At 35.9% G+C, this 11,331-nt stretch overlaps 1 protein-coding gene across 1 annotated transcript; it reads left to right on the top strand.

The window, feature by feature from the left end:
• The first annotated feature begins 5,336 nt into the window (after positions 1–5,336).
• On the top strand, positions 5,337–11,137 carry LOC118034530 (anaphase-promoting complex subunit 7). The gene is made up of 18 exons (XM_035039857.2): positions 5,337–5,492; positions 5,569–5,637; positions 5,711–5,761; positions 5,861–5,992; positions 6,087–6,149; positions 6,238–6,353; positions 7,008–7,092; positions 7,653–7,712; positions 8,367–8,412; positions 8,822–8,895; positions 8,987–9,037; positions 9,121–9,321; positions 9,408–9,452; positions 9,583–9,676; positions 9,839–9,984; positions 10,111–10,340; positions 10,487–10,547; positions 10,720–11,137. The coding sequence occupies exons 1-18, from the start codon at positions 5,424–5,426 to the stop codon at positions 10,804–10,806; spliced, it is 1,680 nt and encodes a 559-aa protein (XP_034895748.1). The 5' UTR covers positions 5,337–5,423; the 3' UTR covers positions 10,807–11,137.
• Positions 11,138–11,331: the final 194 nt, after the last annotated feature.

Raw genomic sequence — 11,331 nt, 5'->3', positions numbered from 1 at the left:
AGTTAAGCCAACATGTGTTAGGCCTTATCGATACCCCTACTATTAGAAAGAAGAAATTGAGAAGCTGGTCAGGGAAATGCTAAAGGCTGGGATTATAAAACCAAGTCAAAGTCAATACTCTTCACCAGTCCTCTTAGTGAGGAAGGCAGATGGAAGTTAGTGAATGTGCGTTGATTATCGAGCTCTCAACAAAGATACCATCAAAGATAAGTTTCCCATTCCTAATATAGATGAATTATTAGATGAGCTTAATGGTGTTGAGATGTTTTCTAAACTTAACTTGCAGTAGGGCTACCATTAAATCAGAATAAAGACTGAAGATGTGCCCAAAACTACCTTCCATACCCACGAGGGGCATTATGAGCTTTTAGTAATGCCCTTTGGGCTCACCAATGCCCAATCAACCTTTCAAGGATTGATGAATGAGATATTCAGACCATATCTCAGGAAATTTGTGCTAGTTTTTTTGGATGACATACTTGTGTACAATAAATCTATTGAAGAACATATGGGGCATCTAAGAGCTGTCTTAGAAGTCTTGAGACGACATCAACTATATGCTAAAGCCTCAAAATGTATCTTTGGCTGTCGGGAAGTGGAGTACTTGGGCTATGTTATTTCCAAAGAAAGAGTCAAAACAGGTCCATTAAAGATTTCAACCATGATGGAGTGGCCTGAACCTAAGAATCCTAAGGCTCTAAGAGGATTTTTAGGGTTAACGGGTTATTATAGGAAGTTTGTAAAAGGCTATGGAAGTATTGCAGCTCCTCTAACTGCCTTACTCAAGAAAAATTCCTTTAGGTGGGGTGAGCAGGCCAACCAAGCTTTTGCAACCTTAAAGGCAACCATGGTGACTCCTCCTGTTCTTGCTATACCAGATTTTTCCAAAATGTTCGTGGTAGAATGTGATGCTTCTGGAATTGGATTGGGAGCAATCTTAATGCAGGAAGGGAGGCCTCTAGCTTATTTAAGCCAAGCATTAAAAGGTAAAAAGTTATTCTTATCCATTTATGAAAAAGAATTTTTGGCTCTTGTGTTGGCAATTTAGAAATTGAGACATTATCTGCTGGGACACATGTTTAAAGTAAGGACTGACCAGCAAGCTTTAAAGCACCTTTTGGAACAAAAGATTGGAACTCCTTTTCAACAAAAGTGGATAACAAAGCTCTTAGGCTTTGATTTTAGTGTGGAATATCGTAGTGGGAAAGGAAATAAAGCAGCGGATGCTCTATCCAGGTTACTAGACCAGGTGAATAGTGCAGAACTAGAAGGCGTGATTATTAATTGTGGAGAAGCCAAGGCCATTAGTATGGTTACTGTTAATTAGTGGGAAGGGCTCCATCAAGTATACAACCAAGATCCCCAGTTGCAATAGCTAGTCAACCAACACCATCAAGGTGATCTTGATCCCCTCAAGTATCAGGTTAGAGGGGGTTTTTATTCTACAAATGGAGGCTACATTTGGGAAGCTTAAAGATAAAGTAGGAGCAAATCATGCAGCAATTTCATAGTAGCCCTATAGGAGGGCATACTGGTTCACATAAGACTCACTCCAGACTTAAAAGGGAATTCTTTTGGCATAGCTTGAGAAAGGACATCAGAAAATTCATTAGAGAATGTGAGGTATGTCAAAGAAACAAAACAGAGAACCTCAAACCAATGGGGCTTTGCAGCCTCTGTCAATACCAAGTAAAGTATGGGTGGATATTAGTATGGACTTCATAGAGGGGTTACCATTGTCTAAGGGATACAATGTAATCATGGTGATAGTAGACAGGTTCAGCAAGTACAATCATTTCATACCAATGGCACATCCATATACAACAACAACAATAGCAAAGGCATTTATGGAAAACATATTCAAATTACATGGTATACCACAAAGCATGGTCAGTGATTGAGATGCAATATTTACAAGTAATTTTTAGAAAGAAATCTTCCATTTAAGTGGAACCAAGCTACTAATGAGTTTGGCATATCATCCCCAAACTGATGGGCAGACATAGGTAATAAACAAGTGGTTAGAAGGGTACCTCAGGTGCTTTACCAGCGATAAACCCAAAGTTTGGGCCAGTTGGCTATCCCTAGCTGAGTGGACATATAATACTTCAAAGCACTCCTCCACGAGGTTTACTCCTTTTGAGATTGTTTACGGACAAGAACCACCACGACTACTTCCATATAAGCCTGGGACCACAGCAGTATAAGCAGTTGAAGATGAAATGAAAAGTCGAGATTTTATCCTTACTCTGGCATGAGAAAACTTGCAAGAAGCTCAAACAAGAATGAAGTTATATGCAGATAAAAAGAGAACAGAGAGGGAATATAGTGTGGGGGATTGGGTCAATTTAAGGTTAAGACCCTACAGACAGATGACTGTGGCAGTAAGAAGGAACTTGAAGCTTTCTCCAAGGTATTTCGGGCCTTTCTAAGTCATTCAAAAAATTAGGAAAGTTGCATACAAGCTCGATCTACCCAAAGACTCCAAGATTTATCCAGTATTTCATATCTTCTGTCTCAAGAAGAAGATTGGAACTCAATTAAGCCTTAACCCTTAGTTGCCGACAGTAATGGAAGAAGGTATACTGACCCCCGAACCAGAAAAAATATTGGTTAGAAGGCTCAAGAAAAAAGGAAATCGAGTAGGAGTTGATTTTTTAGTTCAATGGAAGGGAGCTAACGAGGAAGATGCCACCTGAATGGATGGAGACAAGCTGAGTAAGACATATCCCGAACTCGTGGGCGAGTTCTTCTGAAGGGGAACGTTATTTTACACACCCAAAATATTTAAGTAAAATGAGGCCACGTAAGCTAAGGAGTTACTTAATTATTAAAAGGCATTTTTCTGTTATGCTTATTTTCAATTCAGTTGTTACGTAATTTATTATTTGAAACAATGAGTCAGTTATTTTCCATTAAATGCTAATTAAGAGAGTAAGTTATTTACTATTTATTGCAAGTCTATAAAATACCTATAAAAGGCAAGAGTATTAGAAATAAAGGATATCCTTTGAACTTTTAATTGTGCTGTGTGCATCTATGGAGGGTTTCCTGGCTCCTCAAATTGCCAGAATTCATTTATAATTCTTGGGGCCTAACACTCTATCAGCCTAACAATCTAACTAAAAATCAGCAGTAAATTGTCAAATAACGTTGCCTATCTCCAAAACCGAACTCAGCATGCAGAGTGATCCTTTTGCCCTCCTTCACCGTTGGTAATTTTACCGTCAAAAGGAGAGATTGATTATGCAAAACCAAGAATTGAAATCGGGAATTGCAAAGAGGACACTTCCGCTTGAAATCTTTGTGATGAGGATTCTAAATTCACATGAAATATTCTGGAGTGAATTATTTCTAGGGATTCTTGTCCTCATTCATAGTATCTTGTATAACCTTATCTTGTACAACCTTCACTTTAAAATTGTACTGACTTTTTTTTTAATGGATCTTCTTAGGAGATGTAAACTCTTGTAGAATAAATACATGCACAAAATCTTCTCAAAATGTTGATGAGAGATCGGTCAAAGATGAAGTTAATATTAGGTATTTTTATATAATAAAGGACATTAATAAAAAATATTAATGAACTTTGAAGAAGATAGAAAAAAAAATGTAAAATTAAGAGAGAAAAGGCAGGATATATATATATATATATATATATCCTGCCTTGACTTGTTTTATGTAATGTAGAAGAGATATAAATGTAATCTTGTATGAGTAAGATAATATTATTTTACTGCTCATATCATTATATCTAATTAATATAAATATAGGTTGCTTATTCGTATTTAATAGGATATGATGGTTATTATAATTATTAATCCAGATCAAGGGTATGAGAGGCTCAGTGTTACTTTTAGCTGTGCACTCAACCTGAGGGGTGTTGGGTTCAACTCACACACATTGAGCTCGGAGGAGTTGGGTTCAGCTTGTAATTACACCAAAGAATGGTTAGAGACAGACATGTGATAGCCCAACATGGAGTTGGGCGTGGTAGCGTCCTTGACCTAACAGGGTCAGGCGCGGACGCGTCCTGACCCAAGTGGAGTTGAGCGCGAACATGTCCCTCCTTGGCCCAAAATAAGTTTGGGTGCGGAAGCGTCCTGGCACAACGTGGGGCTGGGTACAGATATGTCCTGACCCAACTAATTTTTTTTAAAAGATTAAAAAATATAAGAACTTGGACATACAAGTTAAATATTATTATTAATATTTATTAAATTAATTAATATTATTAAAATTAAAATAAATATTATTACTATAAAAAAAAATATAGATTTGATTTTAAAAGTAAAATAAATTATTATTATTATTATTAACTTGGGTCAGATATTCTCTTCCAAACCCAAGAAATTTGGGGTTGGAAAGGGACACCTAACTCAAGTTGGATGTGTCAGGGGTGCATACCAAAATTTCTTGTTTCTTACAACCCTGCTTGATCCATTGCTCTAAGGTTTTGCGTCTAGACTTAAGGTTGTTGGGTTAGACGTCAGACTTATAGGTAATGTGTTCGTGTACGAACTAAAGCTAATGGATCCGGTAATAGGACCCAATTCTCTTGGGTCCGACAACAGGATCCAAGGTTAATAGGTTCGGCTTTAGGATCCTATTCTCTTGGGTCCACATCCGGACCTAAGGCTAATAAGTTTGGCATCAAAACCCAAAAATAATGGGTTTGGTATCCGGTTCTAATTCTCTTCTATTGGATATTACGTCAAACCTAATGCTTTTAAATATTAAATTTTTTTGATATATTTTTATAAAAATAAAAAGTTAATTCACAGTGTCACCTAACTAAGTTAATTATGAAATGAAATATATATTAGTATATTTGTTTATATAACGGTTATCATTTTAACTTATTAACCACTCGACGTCACTGATATGTGTCTGGTAGAGCTCACACATCTAGTCTTAAAAACGCATGCTTTTTAATTATTTGTTTAGGGTTTTGTATTTAGTATTGTAATAGGAATTGTTTTTTTAAATGTTTTTTTTAAATATATTAAAATAATATATATTTTTATTTTTTAAAATTTATTTTTAATATGAATATATTAAAAAAATTTAAATTCATAAAAAAATATAATTTAAAATAAAAAAAAAAATTAGCTTTTTAAAATATAAAAAGAAGCAGTTTCGTAAATTTGGAGGACTATATATGTCGAGCAAGCAAATGCCAAAAACCACCCTAGGTCCCTGTTGGGTCAGGTAAAAAAAATCAGGCTCCCTCTTATCCGGGTATCATCGGGTCGGACGAAAAATAGTAAACGACGCGTCTTTTGGGGTTTCCTTTCAGCGAGACATTTCTGGTGTTTTAAAAAAATTGAGCCCCAAAATCCCGCACTCACTCTCTTCTCAACTGTAATTACTCAGAGAAAAAAGGGCGCTCTCTCTCTTAGTTTCTGATTTTGAGCACAAGAATGGATGTGCCAAAGGATCAAATCACAGCTCTTCTCGATAACCAACTCTACAATTCCGCTCAAATTCTTGTAATAATCTTCTTTTTTTTTTCTTAACAATTTGTGGGAAAAAAAAAATCGTTAAATTCTGTATTTACATTTACAGGGTTGCTTTCTGGTCTCATCATCTACTGTTAGTCTCGAAACCAGCCCCCAGCTCAAAGCCGAAAATCAGGTGCCCGTCTCTTTTCACTCACATTATTTTCTTTTTATTTTCCAATTTGACACTATTTTTTATTTATTTTTAGATTCTTCTTGGAGATGCATTGTTTCGCGATAGAGAGTTTCGCAGAGCGATTGTGAGTGTTTCTATATGCATGTGTGTGTGTGTGTTTATTTCTTAGAAGAATCTGGAATTTAATTGTTTTGCGTTTTTTTTTTTTTTAAATTTTTTGTAGCATACGTATAAGCAAGCATTGCATTACTGCAAGATAATTCCGAAACAGAGTTCGACAACTTCTAGGAGTTCATTATCGAACAGGTCTTCTTCTCCGAATTCTTTTAACATTTCAGCAATTAATGAAAATGAGGTACATTGATTTTATTTTATTTCTTACACATACATTATTTGAGGAATTGTGTGGTTTATATTGATTTTTACTGTTTTATTTATCTCAATGGTAGGTGAAGTTCAAGATCGCATCTTGCCATTCAGCATTGAATGAAACTAGAGCCGCACTTGTTGAGGTTTTTCCCTTATTACAATTTTATTCTTTATATTTTTACTAGAATTTTTCCCTTTTAATTACTTAAGTTTTTTTTTTTTTTTTGGCAGATGGAAGGAATTCCAAGCAAAGCAAGAACTTTACAAATGAGTTTATTGATGGCAAAGCTTTATAGAAGTTCAAGACATACTCGCTTTGCTATCACTTGTTACAAAGAGTGCTTAAGGTGTGTCAAGTTGCATCGCAGTTCTTTCTTCTTTTTCTTTTTTTGATATCGATTGGCTGGCTACAAGTGGTAGCCTTCGCCATGTTAAATTTTTCATTTCTATATGATTTGGTACTGGGTCCAGCACCAAGGAAGTTTACTAGCTAAGATAGCTTGCATCCACCAAGTTGGTTGCTTACGCAAATTTATGTTCACCTATTTCATAAACAGAACACAAAATATATAATTGAAAGTTATGCATGCATACAAATATATTTGCTAATCTTTGGCTCATAAACTTTGTGGTATGATTTCTTTTAGTTCTTCATGTCATATCTGGATAGTTTTGAAACATCTATGGTGCTTGTTCTGGTGATTCCACTCGATTGAATAGTTTTAAGAGAATATCTTGTTGCCTTAGGATAATTTAATTAACTTATTGTGGTTTTGTATACTCCTGTGAGAGCACCTCTTCTTCAATGTTCAAATATGTTTTACCTCTTTTAATTACTATCACTTGATTGCCAACATTTTTGGTACCTTACAAGCTGTTGTACATGCTAGTTCACCTATTTTATTCAAATTAGCAATTCTTTTTTTCCTGTACTTATATAAGAGAGATCATTATGTTAGATTTCAGAGAATTTGTTTTTCTTTTGGGTGTGTTTTTGGCAGGCATTGCCCTTATGTCATTGAGGCTATCATAGCTTTGGCGGAACTGGGAGTTGCTGCCAAGGATATCATTTCACTTTTTTTACAGGTTTCTTATGGATATCATTCACTTTTTCACAAGTATATGTGGAATCATGTTTCACTTCTACCCTGTAAAATCATTTTATCTTCATGAATGCTGATTTTTTCTTTTTTTCATTTAGAAGTCCAGGAAGGTTTTGTTGAGCTGTTATGAAGTTTTATTTTGTCATATTTATGCAAGGTTACTATACATAGAACAAGAAGTTATCTAAGTGAAATATTGGTTGTAGTTTGACTTAAATAGACAGCGATGTTGTTCCTATCAATACAAACTCAGCTTTTATGTGAATGAGAAGTAATTTCTGTGGAGGAAATAGTTCTCATTTATTTAGCATAATATTTGGCTCATCTAGGATTTGATTTTTCAAAAGCATGAATGCATGACCTGGTGGCAGGTTAGCTGGTTTCTGCTACCCGTAATATTCTCATTTTCATAGTCAATGATTTGATGTTCTGCAGCCTTGTTATGGAAAAATAAGATTTTAAATGAATCTGCTTTGCTTTTTACTTTTTACCATGGAGTTTGAATTGGTTGATATCCTTGGGGCACTTCTATTATGGTTACAGGCTTCAAATAGAAGTGGGAGAGCTCCACTTGATCATACTGACTCTACTCGCTGGGTTCAAGTAAGTAAGTATAAGATGAAACAAATTAGATTTGGGTCCATTGTCAACTTCTTACTGCCCCATGGTTATTCACTAATAGCATTTTGTCTTCATTTACCACAGTAATTTTTTTTGTAAAAGCTCATTTGGTGATAAGTTTGTTTAAATGGCTTTAAATCTTAGTCTTCATTCAAAAGTATCGTCCAAGGAAAAAATGAACTAAATGTTCATCCATGTTTCATGCATTCTGTTGCTTATAAAATCAAGCATGTAGATTTTATGCACGGTAATCAAATCACCTTGGAATGACTGCTGAGCTTGTTAGGCATTGCGGTGGTTAAAAACTATGCATGAGCCCTTTCTGGTGCTTTTCAGAAAAAAGCGTGTACTTCCATACCATTTGAGCTTTTTCCTCACCATCACCACAAACCAACCACAATGGCTTCATTGTCTATATTGCATGGGTGGCTACTTGAGGAACAAACAACCACCTTTATCCAGTGGCATGCTTACAGCATAGATTACAAAAAAAAAAAAAAAAAAAATGGAAAACAAAAATTACTTGAAGACATTGTAACTTATCTTATTAATCATTTACCTTTCAACAGTTTTGCATTTTGTTATTGTATTGTTTATGCCCAGCTTGCAACATTATAAACTGTTATTTGTATGCAGCGCTATGTTGAGGCCCAGTGTTGTATTGCTTCAAATGATTACAAAGGTAAAATAGTTACATTTCAAACATAAGCAAGTAATGTTTAGATGCTAATTTATGCATATCTGCCTGCCAACACAACTAGTTGCAGAAGGGGATTCCTATTGCTAGTATCCTAACCTGATACAAAAGCAAATAGATAAGTAAATAAAAGGTGAATTTTAGCTGTTAATCAGATGTATCTATTAATTGATTATCTTAATGAAATACATGCCCAAAAATTATTGTGTGCACAAGGAAAAGAAACTTTGCAAAAAAAAAAGGTAGTAAGTACACAATTTACTTCCCTTTCTTAGATTTCGACAATTACAGATCTGTTTCCTTCTATTGCTTGCCATGTCACCTTTAGTGATTATTGATTGATCATTGATCCACTAAGGTATTTACTCTTACACTCTCTCCCTTATGTTGGCAGGTGGTTTGGATCTCTTTGCAGAACTCCTGCAACGTTTTCCTCATAACATACATTTATTACTTGAAATTGCAAAGGTAAGAAATGCTATACTATAATGCGTGCAAGCTGGCTAGAGATATTAAAATTGTTTATCTGTTTCACTAATACGTAACTCGATGTCTTAAGGTTCAAGCCATAATTGGGAAGAATGATGAGGCCTTAATGAATTTTGAGAAGGTATTAGAAGTTATGTTTTCCACTTTGAGGTAGTGCTCACTGTTTGAACTTGGCACAAACATGTTAAGTTCATGGACTTGCAGGTTCGATCAATTGATCCATACATTGTAACTTATATGGATGAGTATGCAATGCTTCTAAAGACGAAGGGTGATTTTTCAAAGCTAAACAAGTTGGTGCATGATTTGCTGAGTATTGATCCCACAAGGCCAGAAGTTTTTGTGGCTCTGTCTGTCCTGTGGGAAAAGAAAGATGAGAGAGGAGCGCTGTCTTATGCGGAGAAGGTTAGCTATTTTTTTGTAGTAATATGAATCTTTTCACCATCTGATTAATCTCACAAATCCACTGATTGATTCTTCTTTGCAATCAGAGCACCAGGATTGATGAGAGGCACGTTCTGGGTTACATTATGAAGGTATACGGATAATTTATGCCTGATAGGATGGATATTGTTTTGATCAAAGTCTTCTCTGATATTGTTGTGGGTTGATATCTCTCTGCTGTATAAATCTTAATCTTCATTACATTCTTTTCTCTGATATCAGGGTACTTTGCTATTGTCACTAAAGCGGCCAGAAGCAGCTGTCATTGCATTCAGGGGAGCTCAAGAATTGAGAGCTGATCTCCGCTCATATCAAGGTACAACCGTACAATCTGCAAGAGAAAAAATAAGACCAAAACTTCATATTGTTCATCTGCATAACTTCCATGACATATCTATGATTGGGCTACACCTGTCCACCAAATGGAACAATAAAAAGGAAAACAAGCCTCAATTAATTGAATCAATTACAATTTCAGGTTTGGTTCATTCTTATTTGGCGTTCTCCAAAATTAAAGAGGCCCTGCATGCTGCCAGGGAGGCAATGAAAGCCATGCCTCAGTCTGCAAAGGCTCTAAAATTAGTAGGGGATGTACATGCTAGTAACTCTGGTGGAAGAGAGAAGGTAGTAAAGTCGTAACAGATCAATTTAACTCTCGTTTTCTTTTGGTTAAAGGATCACATTTCATCAGCTCATGAGTGATCATTTCTAAATTTATAGTTAAAGTCAATCTAATGTCAAATTCAACAGGCAAAAAAGTTCTATGAGTCAGCACTGAGGCTGGAACCTGGTTACCTTGGCGCGGCATTAGCTTTGGCTGAGCTTCATGTCATTGAGGGTCGAAATGGAGATGCTGTGTCTCTGCTAGAGCGATATCTCAAAGATTGGGCAGATGACTCTCTTCATGTCAAGTTGGCTCAAGTATTTGCTGCCACTAATATGCTGCAAGAGGCTATGTCACATTATCAGTCTGCATTAAGGTAGAATATTAAATATGTGCTCTGATTTCTTTAATCTAGAATCTGAGATTTTTTACCTGAATGTTTGCATGCTTTTATTGTTGATTGCCAAGAAAGCATCGCATCGCCTTGCTGTTAATGCCCACAATTTAATACTGTGGTTGCAGAATAAACCCACAGAATGAAGCTGCAAAAAAAGGGCTAGAGCGCTTGGAAAAACAGATGAAGGTTTGCAACTTATTATTTCAGCAACATTTTTAATTTTTGGTTTCTGCACTGTCTATAACTAGTATCTTTTACTAGGAAAAATATACTTGGACAACTGACTTGGGGTGGGGTTGGGGGTCTGGGATGTTTTGGGTGTAATCCCTATTTAGTGACTAATTGGTTCTTGCTGTAGGGGGTGGATCCGGATGCACCTGAAGAAGATGAAGAAAATGAGATAGAAGATGCAGATGGAGACCAGGAAGAGACTGATCTTTTATAAAAGCAAAGCCAAAGAAGATCTTGTAAATTTATACGAGATCAGGAAATTATTTCCACCAAGAATGTTGGCTGAGAGAATGCCATGACCAGTGTGTACTGCAGGAAAAATTGCCACGCTGCTGAGGTAATTTCAGCAATAGGAGAATTCAAGTCAAAGAGAACTGGAAATTGAGGTGCTTTTGTAGGGCGCTTTTGCGTGATGGTGTAGGAATGAGATTTTGTTCAATATGTCGTTTGTATGTCATAGTTTCAATTGTAATCTAGAATGGGGAAAGTTTTGATTCGAGGGCCATACGACCCTTAATTTTCAATGTATACACGTCTTATTTTCTGGTCCTGAGTTTACACAAGTTGATGCTAGAAAATACTTTTGGTAGCTCGCCCTTGTAATCGTCCCCCAGAAGTTGTTTGGACATGTCGGCACACCCTAAATTATTTGGTATTTGGCAATTTAGTAATGCGACTCATGTTTGCTAGCTACTATGTTAATCTCTGACCATGTAACAACTGATCGTGGTTTGCAGTG

The sequence above is a fragment of the Populus alba genome, chromosome 10 (genome assembly GCF_005239225.2).
Source record: "Populus alba chromosome 10, ASM523922v2, whole genome shotgun sequence".
NCBI classification, from domain to species: domain Eukaryota; kingdom Viridiplantae; phylum Streptophyta; class Magnoliopsida; order Malpighiales; family Salicaceae; genus Populus; species Populus alba.
This window is presented reverse-complemented; position numbering and strand designations above follow the sequence as displayed.